Source organism: Tursiops truncatus, chromosome 3, assembly GCF_011762595.2.
Source record: "Tursiops truncatus isolate mTurTru1 chromosome 3, mTurTru1.mat.Y, whole genome shotgun sequence".
In the NCBI taxonomy this organism is placed as follows: domain Eukaryota; kingdom Metazoa; phylum Chordata; class Mammalia; order Artiodactyla; family Delphinidae; genus Tursiops; species Tursiops truncatus.
Window position 1 is genome coordinate 49,173,561 of NC_047036.1, and position 15,666 is coordinate 49,189,226.

General features: G+C 36.3%; 1 protein-coding gene across 7 annotated transcripts in view; it reads left to right on the top strand.

Moving 5' to 3' along the window:
* IPO11 (importin 11) overlaps positions 1-15,666 on the top strand; it is a 249,283-nt gene that overhangs the window by 200,855 nt on the left and 32,762 nt on the right. For 2 of the 7 annotated variants that reach the window (XM_019929988.3, XM_033852895.2), the window contains exon 30: positions 13,104-14,502. The exons of 2 other annotated variants lie outside the window; for them this stretch is intronic. In XM_019929988.3, the coding sequence (XP_019785547.1) occupies positions 13,104-13,268 (165 nt within the window). In that variant the 3' untranslated portion in view covers positions 13,269-14,502. Of the gene's footprint in view, positions 1-257; positions 4,039-13,080; positions 14,503-15,666 lie in introns of those variants that run through there. 3 more of the 7 variants (XM_073802149.1, XM_019929990.3, XM_019929991.3) reach the window with 3 other exon arrangements.

Consider the following 15,666-nt stretch of genomic DNA (forward strand, 5'->3'; position numbering starts at 1 on the left):
GTTGAGAGTCCGCCTGCCGATGCAGGGGACGCGGGTTCGTGCCCCGGTCCGGGAAGATCCCACATGCCGCGGAGTGGCTGGGCCCGTGAGCCATGGCTGCTGAGCCTGCGCGTCCGGAGCCTGTGCTCCATAATGGGAGAGGCCACAACAGTGAGAGGCCCTCACCGCAAAAAAAAAAAAAAGTGAAGAGGGAGGCAGAAGGGAGAGGGTCAGAATGATGCAGTGTCAGAAAGACTCAACCTGCTATTGCTTTGAAGATGGAGGAAGAAGCCTTCTAGATCTGGAAGAGCCAAGAAAACAGATTCTGCCCTGGAGCCTTCAGAAAGGGAGGCAGCCCTGCTGACACACCTTGATTTTAGCCCGGTGAGACTGTTCTGGCCTTCTAATATACAGAACTAGAAGGTAATAAATTTGTGGTTGATACAGCAGCCATAGAAAGCTAGGAATTTGGGTTTTATTTGGTAGGAATAGGGAGCCGTTAAAGAGTTGTCATCAAAGGAGTGACCTGGTCAGATTGTGTTGTAGAAGATTGTTGTACAACCATATTCTACCACGAATTTGCTTATTCATCTGTTATGATTGCATAAATGACAGTGGACCATGAAACTTCAGATACCATTTAAATTTTGTGAATTAGGGTATAAACCCTGAATTCCAGAAATATGTCTACATTTTCATTGTTACATTTCACATTTCATGGGTAGAAGGCCTTGCTTATTAATAACTGTTTCTTCTCTTTCCTTTGAACTAAAGTTATCTGTATAGATATTTGTCTCATAATTCCTTAGCATACTTTACATATGAATTTTATAGATGTTCACTTTTTTTCTTTAAGAAAATGGCCATTATGTAATGTGACTGATTGTCAAACTATAGGCTCTCTTCTTTGTTTCCTTTGTTCATTTCCATAAGCTCTAGAACTATTAACCATACAGCCTCTCCATTAGCTCTTACCTTTTATCATTCCTGACAGGCTGCCACCTGTGGGGCCCACTGCACCAAAAATCCACAGATTTTCTTTTAACTGAACAGCTATAAGTGCATGCTATAAATGGTTTTGTCTTTTATAAACAAAATTGTGTTCCACTCAAAAAAACTATAATGCATCCTGTCAAGAGCTTCTCTAAATAAAAGGGGATCTTTTCACTTTGTCATTTTTTTGTTGTTGTTGTAAAACTCAATTATTCGGGGAAAAAATCACTTATTGGCTATTTTACAGAATACCTATATGTTCTAACTAAATTGGTTATCAAGCCAGTGTTTCTCATGCAAATCCTATTCTCCTTTATTTTTATTGTAGACCAGATGTATTGGGTTGGCCAAAAAGTTCATTTGGAAAAACCCAAACGAACTTTTTGGCCAACCCAATATATGTATTTTAAAAGAAATTTACCATCTGATGGCTTTTTAAAAAATTTCTCAGTAAATGAAAAAATAGAGCAGAAAACTTTTGGTAAGAAAAGGTTTGAGACTGTGCTTAGCCATACAGTTGGGGAGAGGCTTGCAATGTTATGCTTGCTAAGAGAACTTGACAGTGTTTTCCTACTCCATTCATTTCCTACGCCATTCATGTAACTACAGATTAACTGCTTCCACCCAGTGAATACCGATGCCATTGGATGTACCACATAACCAGCTAGCTTTCTTCTGACCTGGATACCTGAGAGAAATATCTTCTCTTTGCTGTCTGCCGGCACCCTCTTCACCTCCCCCATCTTCTCTCTTTATCTCCTCCCTTCATCACACATACACACAGTGCTGCCTCATTCCAGAGGACATTTTATGCAGCAGCTTTTTACCATTTAATATAAAAATTTATCACACCACTAATTTTCCTGTTACCTTAATTCCACCCTACCCCCCAAACACGTTTTACATACAGGGTGTGGATGTAGAATGGTACAAGATGGATTCTCAGTAACTTTTCATTGAATTAGATGCTAGTGGTAGCAAATTTCTTAAACGTGTATAAATCAGCAGTTAACATGAACTGGAGATTTGGGTGACCTTTTTTTAGGAAAGATCTGGCCTGTGGTAACTAGGTGTTGATGAATTGCTTCTAAAACTCTACTAGTTTCATTTCATTATGAATTTATTCCTTGAATAAAGAACAAGTGTAATTCTCAGAGACTGGTACAAGATCATTTATGGTCTTAAATCGGATGGGTATTGTAGATATTCTGATTGTGATTACTCTGTTTTTATGTAAACAAAATAAATGTTGATAGGCTTGGTTCTCTGAGACTTAAATAAACTCCAACATTAAAAGGTAATAGTGGGACAGACATTTTGAAATGCTTGAATTGTGTTGTTTTCTAAAGACATCATAGTGTTACATCTTTATTAATCATAGTGTTGCTGCTTTTTGAGTTTTCCACTTGACTTCCACACATAATTCAGTTCTGGAGGCACTGCTGTGCAGTTATTCCTTTGTTTTGTGCCAAGCATGCCTACTACAGTAAACATACAATGTAATTTAAATCATGTATGAGATCATTTCAGGTACTCCAGCAAATGTAGGTTAAACAGCCATAGAACAGTTTTTCCCTTCACAGAAATAGTAAATTAGTGCAGGTCTTAAAATACTGCAAATTCTCTAATTTGCTATATCAGCAGATGGTCAGAATGGGAAGTTTTCATTCCTGTCATATTCTTTCATTTTTATAAATTATTGATGGTTTACAATTTGATAAACGATAATCCCAGTTTTTGAAGTAGATTGAGGGCGCTGACTGGCTCCTTATTAAACGTTCTTGGCTTTAAAAGGTCTCTTTTGGAATTTCCTGTATATAGCACTTACACTTCGATCCTTCACCTGATAGCTTGACCTTGTAGAGCATCTTAGCAGGAAAGTAGAGATTCTCGTAATATTTGCTCAGTGATCTCACTCCTTGGAACCATAGAAGCAGTTGGAGCAATAAGCAGAGAGAAGGGAGCTGGTGTTGCCTATAGATGGCTCACTCTGATGTTCTCAGTCCCTTTAATAAGGTTATACACAGAAATAAATGATATTCAGAAAACTGAGCATATCCAAAGATAGCATTTAGATTGCAAATAGAAAATCTCATCTGAGTTTTCTTCACTGTTTCTGCTTATAAATCTTTTCCATTCTCTGTATCACCTGGAAACTACATATAATTGGATCAATGTATTGTGGCACATATTTGGTTTTATAGTATATTATGTCACAGATTGGACAAACATGAATATTAATATTATCTTTGAGTAGGAAGTAGAATCAGAGGCATTGCTAAGTGGTAACATATTTAGACATCTAGCAGGCCGTTCTAATTTAATAACATTGATGTTATTAAATTCAGTATTCTGTTACACTTTGTTATGTAGTCATTTTACTCTGATGTTAAGATGACTGGAAGGAGGGCATCTTCCTCTTATTTATTAATTTAGTTATGTATTAGAATTGATTTTTTTTTAATATAAAGAGATAACTCTGTTGCTGGAAATTGAATGGAGATAGTCCTTAATTTACACAGTAAAATTAGCTTTATTTACTGCTAAAATTGGTTTATAGTAGAAATGCTTTCATAAAACATGAAAATGGTCATTTGAAAAGGCAGCATATTTTTACAGGGTTCTAAAAATACACCTATTATCATAACATTTTTATTGGTGCAAAATTTATCTTTCTACACATTTCCATTTTGCGATATCATGTCATCCCCATGGCCTTCTGAGTAAACTGATGCTAAGGATAGCCTATAGTAGTCTTGTGATCCTATGTAAAGTTGAACCTAAGAGGATCTCCTAGTGGTTGTGTAGTGACAAATCTGAATAATATAATCAGTAAAGTTACTTTAGTAGCTGTAAATAAAAATTTTACCCTATAAATAGAACATACATTTTTTTTAATGTTCATAAAACATTTAGAAAAAGAGCATAGTCGAGGCTTACAAAAATACCTCCAGTTTTTCAGAGTAGAAATAGTATAGGTCATATTCTCTGACTGCAATGAAGTGAAACCCGAAATTAAGCAATTGTTGAGAAAAATATTGGTCACATAAAGTTTTTAAAATGATATCTTAAAGAGGAAGCTTGCAATGTTTAATTAGGTGACATACTCCACTGAGATTATTACACATAAAAATATGTGGGTACAACTAAATTATACATAGCCTTAAGTAATGTTATTATCAAACAAGAAAGAATGAAAATAAATCAACCCAAAACTCATTTCAAGTTGTCAGTAAAAAGCAAAAGTCAGCCTTAGGAAACCTAGAACCCAATATGGGGATTCTTCCAGATGCTAAGTATGTGTGTTCCAATTATACATTCTGGAACTGGGAAATAGCCACAAGATGGGCAACCCACTGGTCCCACTGTGAGTTGGACCTGAGCTTAAAAAAAAACTCCATTGCCCACCTGACCTCCCTGAGCTGCTACTCTGGTGAGCCACAATCAAGGGGTGGGGGAGTGAATATAAATATCAATATTAGAGATAAGGACACATATAACTTCAGGAGTTATACATGCAGCTCTTGGCTAATCAATGGAAAACCTTGTCAGAATGGACAATTTTTAAATAAAATATAAATTACAAAAAAAGTACAAAAAACAAAAAACTTAGGACCAGGTAGAAATAGATGTATAATAACCATGGAAGAAATGTTTTAAATTGCCTCCCCACTCCTCAAAAAAAAGAACAATAAAACACCCTCCCGCAGTACTCAGGAACGTTTATATGCTCATTTTACAAGTGGTTTTATTGGAATGTACTATCAATTAAACAGTTTAATGCGTTTAACTTTTCTAATGACATCCTTTTGGCAGCAGCTTTCCTTCTCTCTCTCCCTCCCCCATTTTTTCCTCCTTCTTTCTCCCTTTTTTCCTTCATTCTTTTCTTTCTTTCTTCCTTTTGTAGTATCAGAATTTAAGGAACAGGTAATGCTGTGCTAGTTGAACTATTCTAAAACCTAGAAAGCTGTGGGAATTGTCAGGAAAAGAATGAAACAGAAAAAAGAAAAACAGTAAATTTTTATATTTATAAAAATAGATGCAAAAATATAAATTACCCTTAGCAAATTGAATCTAGCATTAAATTCACCATTTATCCCTGGCAAAGCCTCTATTGAAATAGGAATAGAATAATAATATGCTTTTAACATGTTAAAAAAATAACTTTTTAAAACTAAACACAAACATACCACTGGATAATGAATTCTAGAGTCAAAAACCAAACGTCAAAGGGCATTAAACTTTGGGATGGTGGAGGAATCAGGCAATGATTAAAAAAAAAGAAAGACACTGACATTGCCTAGTATGCATACAAGTAAAGTAAAAGGAATTTAAAAATGCCTCACTGAAACTAAAGGAGAAAGGAAGCCCCGAAGAGTTTCTAGAAATAGATGGTGGTAAATGGGAATTAAGTTTCATATGTTTTATTTAGTCTATTACCTGTATTCTTTTATTTTACTAAATGTAAAAATATAGAGTTTTTTTTAGGTTCACTTGAGACCTTAGTCCTCAAAGCTGGTTTTTCCAAATTTTTCTGTAACACTTAGATGTGCATCAGAATTACCTGGAGAGCTTTTAAAAATCCTCGTGCCTGAAGCCAGTTAAATCAGAATTTGTAGACGTAAGACTTCGATGTCATCATTTTTAAAAGTTTCACAAACGATTCCCAGTGTGCTGCCAAGGGTGAGAACCACTGTTCTTTAAGGATTTTTGGTTAAATTGCTGAAGCCTCCCTTGCCTCCTTAAGATGCCTTATTGTGAGTTTTAAAGGAAATACTATAGGTGAAGGACCTAGCCTGTGCCTAGCACATGCCTTGCTTGTGTTTGGAGTTTAGTAAATATAAATATATTTTGATTTCTATTTCATTGCTCTTATGAAGAACATTCCATAGTGAGACAAATGTGAAGAAATAAGCAGATGTTCTGTTCCTCAGAGCTGGACTTGAAATAAATAGTTGGGCTCATTGTTTAAATTTTGCATTTCTCTTAAGCTTACTTTGCAAAGAGTTGATGCACCCTCCTATGAAAGGTATAACTAGAAAAAAATTAAAACTAGAGTAAAAATACCCAAGTAGTAATGGTCTAGGACTGGTGGAGAGAATAATAATTGTATCAGAAAACGTAGGTTACAAGCTAATAACTAAGTTGAAATTTAAGTTTTTGTCATTGAGATAGGCGTGTGCTGTCACTTTTATTTCATTAAGTCTGGGTCCCAGTCTTTCTAGACATAGCAGTGTAAATAGTTCCTTTACTTACAAGCTCATCAGATAGAAATTGTAGTTTAAATTCCTCAGGGAACAGCCACAACAGTGATGAAAATAAAAATACATTTAAAAATAGAGTAAAGTAAAAATCTCAGGTGGCTCCCTTGGAATTTGGGTTTCACACTTGGTGTAGTTAGTGACTAAATTTGCATTGCCAAGCCCTATTAATTAGGTGGGTTCTGGTTGGCATCTGCAGGCCTCAAACTCTTTGTTAAGCCACCAAATTAAAAGAGTTTATATCCTAAGAGATTCTAGAAATTTAGACGTTTTAGATATATTTTAGAAATTGAGTTACCTATGGTGAAACAGTCAGAGGTCAAAGAAGAAGATAATTTTAAACAAAAGATATTTTCATCAAAGTACGGAATTTTTGAAGACCACATGGTTATACATTGTTATAAGCAAAAATTTTTTTAATATTTTTGGCCTGTTGCATAGCTAGTGTGTTTATACATAATCTACCAGGTTTCATAGAAAGTATATTATTTTTTAAAAGATCTTCTGTGTTTTTCTAAGGCAGGAAACTTTTTCTCTTTAGCAAAATATCATATGAAAAAATGTTACAGTAAATAATTTCTGAAAATTATCATAGGTTATATGGAGACTTGAAAAGAGAGCAGTTACACAATATGCCACATAACCTAAGAAAAATAGAAGATTCAGCTTTACTGAGTATCTTCTGGGTGAAATTGAAGATTAATGCAGTGAATTATATTTTAGTTTTAAGGAATAAAAATCTCAAAGAACAAGAAATGTACATCTTCGTAAGTAGCACCACAGGAGCTAAAAATCTTATACCAACTTTAAAGATTAAACACCTATGGGTCAATTGTTGTAGGTCAGAAGGCTATATAGTTACCAACAGAAGGACCTCATACACAGTTCAACCATTCTGAACTGTACAGAACCATACAGAACCGTTCTGTCTTCAAGTAATAATTTCAGAACCAGGGAATACCGGACTTGCTTATTAAAATCCAATGTATGTACTTTTGAAGTAAGTCAGGTTATTTAGCACTTCATTTATTAAGCATAACCCTGGAGTCAGGAATTCTAGCTAGTTATCTTCTGCTAATAACTGAAACCTGTTATAAGGTTCCTAATGTTATCATAACCATTTTAAAGGAAATATTTCTTAAATAATCATGTGCTTTCTTGAAGGGCAAGAATGGGAGTTAGGGGCTTCCCTGGTGGCGCAGTGGTTGAGAGTCTGCCTGCCGATGAGGGGGGCGCGGGTTCGTGCCCCGGTCTGGGAGGATCCCACGTGCCGCGGAGCGGCTGGGCCCGTGAGCCGTGGCTGCTGGGCCTGCGCGTCCGGAGCCTGTGCTCTGCAACAGGAGAGGCCACGACAGTGAGACGCCCGCATATCACCAAAAAAAAAAAAAAAAGAATGGAAGTTAGGCATATGGAAGCAACAGAAAGAGAACAAACCAAGAACTTGGAAGTCTGTATTCTAATGGCATCTACTGATGCCGTTAACATGAGAAAAATCAGCTTTGGATGTCGTTCAAAGCTTAGGGTTGTCAGTTTTTCTCATTTTGAAAATGAGCTTGCAAGTCTTGCTGCTTAAACATTCTGTATATATAATGAACATTTGTGTCAGCTAATTGAGGCGTCTAGGGCAGCTTGTCCCCCAACCAAATGGCCACAGAGGTATGTACTTTTTTAGTCTGAGTCCTTTTTTAAAAATAGCTCTTTAAAGTTTTGTTTGACATAGTTTCCCTTGTTTGTTTTTGCTTTTGTTGCATGTGTATTTTGGTTATGATATCATATCCATGAAATCATTGCCAAGGCCACTGTCATGAATCCTTTCCCCTATGTTTTCTTCTAGAGTTTTACAGTTTGAGGTCTTATGTTTAAGACTTTAATTAATTTTGAGTAGATTTTTATGTGTGGTGTAAGATGAGTGTTTCATTCTTTTGCATATGGATATACAGTTTTCCAACACAATTTGTTGAAGAGAGTATCCTTTTCCCACTGTGCATTCTTGGCACCATTATTGAAGATCTATAGGTAACTCTATATGTGTGCATTTATTTCTGATCTCTCTATTCATTTCCATTGCTCTGCATGTTCAACATAGTACTGGAAACCCTAGCCACAACAGTTAGGCAAGAAAAAGAAATTAAAGGCATACAAATTGAAATAGTAGAAGTAAAATTGTCTGCTCTTGCAGATGACATGATCTTATATATAGAAAACCCTGACGACACCATTAAAAAAACTGCTGGAGGGCTTCCCTGGTGGCGCAGTGGTTGCGAGTCCGCCTGCCAATGCAGGGGATGCGGGTTTGTGCCCTGGTCCAGGAGGATCCCATATGCCGCGGAGTGGCTAGACCCGTGAGCCATGGCTGCTGAGCCTGCACGTCTGGAGCCTGTGCTCCAGCAATGAGAGAGGCCACAACAGTGAGAGGCCCGCATACTGCAAAAAAAAAAAAAAAAAAAAACCTGCTGGAACTAATGAATCCAGCAAAGTTGCACGTTACAACATCAATGTACAAAAATCAGGTGTGTTTTCTATATGCTAATAATTAGCTGAAAAGGAAATTAAGAAAACCCATTTACAATAGCATCAAAAAGAATAAAATATTTAGGCATAAACTTAGGAAATGAAAGACTTGTAGACTGAAAACTTACAAAACATTCATGAAATAAATTAAAGACACAAACAAATAGATATCCATGTTCATGAATTGGAAGGCTTAATATTGTTAAGATGTCCATACTACCCAAAGCAGTTTACCAATTCAGTGCAATTCCTATCAGAATCCCAATGGCATTTCTTATAGAAATGAAAAACACAATTCTAAAATTCATATGGAACCATAAAAGATCTTGAATAGCCAGCCAAAACAGTCTTGAAAAAGAACAAAGCTAGTGCCATCACACTTTCTGACTTCAAAATATATTACAAAGCCATAGTAATTAAAACAGCATGGTACTGGCATAAAGATAGATAACCTTGTTATTTTGGAATAGTTTTAGGTTTACAGAAAAGTAGCAAAGGTAGTACAGAGGGTTCTCATGCACCCTTCACCCAGTTTTCCCTAGTATCAACATCTTTCATTAGTATTGTACATTTATCAAAGCTAAGAAACCAACTTTGGTATATTAGTATTAACTAAACTCCAGACTTTATTTAAATTTCACCAGTTTTCCACTAATCTCTTAGTTGCAGGATTCAATCCAAAATACCACACATTGTATCTAGTCTGGATCTGTTTTTTAATAGTTTTCTGTTTCTTCCCATTATCCCCAATATTTTCATATTGTCAATTGAGCCTCAGTATTGCTGCCTTTGTTTTCCTTGTAGCAGGTATTTATCTCCTCAGATTTGTGCATCTAAGCAAACCTGCAGCTAAACAAATATAATCACACCTGTTAGAAATGTGTGGGAAAGAAGAATAAATAATTTGATTTTGTAAGATTCTTCTATGAGTACTTTGTTTAAATTTGCACATATAGGTGTCAAACTATTTTGGTCATTCACCTTCAGAAGTTAATTTCTTGCCTCCCAGTTTATTCTTGATGGTTGAGGCTGCCAGATTAATGATCTCTCTGGTTTATATACTGTTGCTGTCCATGTCCTGCAGTGATAACATTTGCGAAACTGTGACTTCACAACCAGAATATTGATGTTAATGAGCCAAGATATAGAACATTTCTATCAGCACAAGACCTCTCAGTTGCCCTTCTATAATTAAATCCACTTCCCTCTTGCCCATGCCCTGTCCTTTTGGTTGGTATTGTGAGTGATTTCTATTGAAACCTGGGCATTTTTGGTATTGTGTTATGAGACTCTGCATCTTATTTCTGATACTGCTCTGGCAGAAGAAGTGGATGTACCACTTTTGTTACTGCCAGGTAGGGGAAGAGGCCGTGTTCCCCACTAAGCCTCCACTGATACCTCCCTGGGTGAGGAAGGGGAGAGTTCAAGATCCCCAAGGACCTCCACAGACATGGGAGGTGGGTTGAATCCTTCTAATAGCTCAGTGGGACTGGGGCCACAGTTTATTCTGTGGTGTTTGGCTGAAGTAGAGCAATTATTGTCTAAAAGTTTTTTGTCTTGCTTTGTGGTCCCTTTCCTGGTCCTTTGGCTAGAGAGTAGTCTATTTGTTTTAGCTTTTTTTGTCTGTGCTCATTGGTGTTTCCAGGTTGCTGGCTTCTTCAGCCCCAAATCTGGAATTTATGAGGCAAGAAGAAAGGGCACTCAACACCATGTTGTTCCTTGGGTGCTGTGCTGCCTTCTTCTCTCCATCTTTTAAAGTCTTCTTATGTTTGTTTATATATAATGTCCAACATCTTCCTGTTTATAATTTACTTATTATGTTAGAAAACTAATTATTTTCTCAAGAACATACCACCTAGTAAACATGCTAGGCATTCTGTATTTTTTCACATTAAATCAGATAATTAAGTTCATTATGTTAGGTGGACATTATTTGCATAAAAGTAATAGTTTTGAAAATGTTGTTAGTGACTTCAGGGTCTCTTAATTCTAGTGACTATAGGCATTATTGCATTCAAAGAAATGATACCTGGATTTTTAGTGCATGTGCAATGATAATTCTTCTCTAGGGAATCATGTGGTCAATCTGTTTTATATATTTCTTCAAGAGTATTAATAACCATGATTAAGGAATGTCTGCCAGAAGCCAAAACAGACATTTATTTGTGAACGTGTAGTTTTTTTCACTAAAAGTAGTGTGTGTTTTGTTTTGTTTTTAAGATCTTGTAAGGTATGTAATTGGAGATTCTGTATGTTTTTTTAAATTCCTTCTTCCCTCCACAACTCTTCTTACAAAACAGAAATACTTTTAATCTTCTAATGACTGATCAATACACTTTAAAAAAATATATACCAATGTCGTGTTATGCCACAGCTGGTGGGGTTTAGTATGGGGATACTTTTCCTTTTTATTAGTCTGTTGGAAATTAAAGCGTGGAGATGTGATAAGTTAACTGTTTACAGTTTCTTAGAGCAAATTGAAACAGCATTTAAACCACACTCTTAAGCTTTGTTTCAGTAGTGGGAGTGACTTGTTGAACATCATCTTCAAGCTCAGCTTCTTTTCACTCATATTGTAGCAGGTAGTTTTAGTGACTGATATTTCAACAAAGTTCACATCCTCTTTAGTAAGAGGTCTATTGCTTACTAATTAAAATGATATTGAACATTATTGCATGTTGCTTAAGGGAGTAGATATTTTTAAATGTTCATCTTCAATTTCTATGCATTTTGTGAATGATATCTTCAGGCTTGTGAATTTAGAGCTTTGTGTCTGCAGTTTTTCTTGCTGTTCTTTCTCCTGTCCATCTTCCAGGAGAATGAGTATTGAAATTACCCTTGCCTTGGATTTATCCTGTAACTCTGGAATGTTCACATAAGGGGTTTAATTTCACATTCATGCCTCCTATGTCTCTACCTCTCAGTTACATTTTCTATTTGTGGTCATTATTTTAAAATCTAGGGGATATATGTATACGTATAGCTGATTCACTTTGTTATAAAGCAGAAACTAACACACCATTATAAAGTAATTATACTCCAGTAAAGATGTTAAAAAATAAAATAAATAAAATAAAATCTACTTACATTGTTCAAACTGCATATCTGACTCAGCTACTTCATCTACGTAGAATAGAATTGAGTCTCAGTAAAGGAAAGAGAAGAATTTCTCACACAGAAACTCATGCACTTTACTTAAAGCCTTACACATTTTCAGCATTGTTGATAATGAGAGCAATATACAGCTGAAAGCAAAGTTGTGTTATTTTTCAATTCTTAGATTTTAAGGAATTTAAATACTGATAATACCAGTGGTAACAGTGTCACAAGCTGAAAACTCTTATACCTTTTAAGTTGGTACAAACTGTAGGAAAAACAACCTGATAATATATATCAGGAGTCATAAAATTGTCTATGCACTGTAATCTAGTAATCCTTCTGAAATAGTGGTAGATATCCTCAAGAAATAATTTGAAATGTATAGGAAAGGCTGTATAGATTGTAACATGGAACAGTGTTTGTGAAAGATTTTTCAGCAAAATTATAGTTAAAATTGTATTTAATCTAGACCATGATTACTTCAACATGCCTATAACAAAAAAATTATGACATAAGTTGATTTAGAATTCTTAAACTGTGTTAGAGTAGAATTTTTTGTGTGATAGTATAAGTGCAAAGAACAGAACTAATTGTATATTTATGTGTATGTATGTGCATGCCACAGGCACAGAAAAGGCCAGAATGTTCTCTGTTGTGATTGTTATCTTTAGGAAGTGGATGGATGGGTTATTTTTATTTAATTATATTTCTTTTGTTTTTCAAATATCCCAATGGAAGAGGAGGAGCACGTGTTTGGGTTGTTAAAATCTATTTTTATTTATTATTTTTCTTTCTCTTTTTTAACCAGAAGAATATACATGTATATAAGTAGCATAGCAATCCAGGATAGGGCAGTGTTTCCTCTGTCAGTCCTGAGGGCCTCACTAAGCTGCCACAATAAAGTACCTGATCTTCCTATGAGGAACCCTGGACAGTTGTGTTTAAGTGCTCTTTGGTATGTTATGTTCCTTTTAGGATACTTTCCACCAGGTTTTGATTCTTTACATGGATGAATTGTTGAGAAATTGGGCTAATCAGATGACTATGCTTAGAGGCCCTAGGGAGCTGAGGTTAGACTAATTGAGTGAAATTTTCTTTGACAAACTTTTCCACAATGAGGCTCCTTTAGAATCCCTTGCAAGAAGGGAGGCAGAAGCAATTTTGTTGCTGTGAAAGACATTACAAAGAATTGAGTCACTCACATGTAAGAGGAACTTGTTTTGCCTCTCTGACACAGTGTGGCTCCTCTCTGTCCTGCAGCTGGCCCTGAAGGACCCTGTGCATACCGTGTCACTGCAGCAGTTCATCTACGAGAAGCTCAAGGCCCAGCAGGAGCTGCTGGGAGAGCAAGGCTTCCAGTCCCTCATGGAAACAGTGGACACCGAGATCGTCACCCAGCTACAGGAGTTTTTGCAGGGCTTCTGAGAGCACGTGACATGTGGCTGAGATGACCAGCCTGCCATCTGTGTGTGAGAGCCTGCTGAGACGATGGAGAAATCCCTTGTGTATTGAAAGAAAGATGGGAAGACCACATGTTTGTTTACTACAAAATTCAGCGAATACATGTAAATCCTGCATACCTAAAATCACAAACCTATTCCTCAAAAGAATTTAATTTTATATTTATGAGGGCCCTGTGTTTACTAAAGATAGATTTGACAACAATAGCTGCTTAGCTTCCTGTTAAGAGAAGAAACTGTTACCTTTTAATCATATGCTCTTAACACTTGAGAAGAAGGCTAATGTCTGAGATGTTTTTCTGCAACCAAAATTAGTTAAATTTGGCTGCCTTATCTATCCCTTTTTTAAGTTAATGAGACTACAAGTTTGAAAAATGACAAACCTGTTCAGATGATGCAATTACAGAAATTTGTATACCAGGCAAAAGTATATGAATAGTGACAAATATACATTACTGAGATTATCTTGCAAGGGAGTTGCTTTCATTTGACATAGAAAACATGTTTTATCAGACAAATGCTTTTATTTTCATTCTAGTAATTTGATATGGGAATTAGTAATGGGTTTTTTTTCTTGTGTTATTTTCAGTAATTACATTTAGTCTTTAAATGCACATTGTAAGGCCCACAGATGTGAACCTGTGGTACTGCAGTGCCAGGTGGGAGACCTCTGGTCGTGATTTGATCCTAGTTCCTTTGTTACCCCTGGAGTCCAGGAGCCCTGTGAACACTGACAGAAACCAGCAGCCACAGACCCCCTGTGCTGCGAAATGGCTGTGACAGGCTGTTCAGCACTTACCCATCTCAGGTTCCTCTGTGCAGGGGTACATCAGGGCCTCGATGATATGGATACACGTGGAGGACTCAGCAGTGATCCCCAGGGTACCGACACTGATGTGACAAGTCTTCCTTCCTTATTCCTCCAACATGCAGTACCAAAAATGGGGAAAAAGGAGAAAATAAAGCCTTACTTTGTTTTACTTGCCATTGACTGTAAGGAACCTTTAAAGCATTTTTAAGAAAATACTCAAAAGCAAGGTTGGAAAATGTCTGATCTTTCTATAGAAAGTTGGGTACAGTATGTAACTGCAGGAAACCCACTGCCCCTTTGTAAGTTGTGGAACCCAAAGTGTATGGAAATATTTGATGTTTTAAGCAAAAGAAAGAAAATATGGTCCAAATTAAATTTTCCAAAGATACCTCACCTTTGCTTGCCTGATTATTTTTCCTGCCTTACAAAAAATGAGTTCATAAAAATTGCCCAGTGAATTTTAAAGGAAAGTTTTCTTTCATACTCTGGTGTTAACTATGTCCTAGCAGGTGGCAGTGCTTCAAGTAGCAAATCCTAGTTACCCTTTCAGTTTCTCTTTTCATTTAAAGACCAGAAGCTTCTTTAATATGATATTTCATTTTTTTTAAATTTTTATTTTATATTGGAGTAGAGTTGATTAACAATGTTGTGGTAGCTTCAGGTGTACAGCAAAGTGATTCAGTTATACATATATGTGTATCTATTCTTTTTCATATTCTTTTCCCATTTAGGTTATTACAGAGTATTGAGCAGAGTTCCCTGTGCTATACAGTAAGGTCCTTGTTGGTTATCTGTTTCCAATATCTGTTCCAACTGTTTCCAGCAGTGTGTACATGTCAATCCCAAACTCCCAATCTGTCCCTTCCCCTCCACGCTTACCCCCGGTAACCATAAGTTGGTTCTATAAGTCTGAGAATCTGTTTCTGTTTTGTAAATGAGTTCATTTGTATCATTTTTTTTAAGATTCCGCATATAAGTAATACCATATTATATTTGTCTTTGTCTGACTTACTTCACTGGAGACTATCACCTGATAGTCTCCACATCCATCCATGTTGCTGCAAGTGGCATTATTTCATTCTTTTTAATGGCTGAGTAATATTCCATTGTATTTATGTACCACATCTTCTTTATCCATTCATCTGTTGATGGACATTTAAGTTGCTTCCATGTAAATAGTGCTGCAATGAACATTGGGATGCATGTATCCTTTCAAACCATGTTTTTCTCAGGATATTTGCCCAGTAGTGGGATTGCTGGATCATATGATAGCTCTATTTTTAGTTTCTTAAGGCACCTCCATACTGTTCTCCCTAGTGGCTGTATCAATTTACATTCCCACCAACAGTGTAGGAGGGTTCCCCTTTCTCCACACCCTCTCCAGCATTCATTGTGTGTAGATTTTTTGATGATGGCCATTCTGACCAGTGTGAGGTAATACCTCATCATAGTTTTGATTTGCATTTCTTTAATGGTGAAGTTGAGCATCTTTTCATGTGCCTGTTGGCCACCTGTATGTCTTCTTTGGAGAAGAGTCTATTTAGGTCTTGTG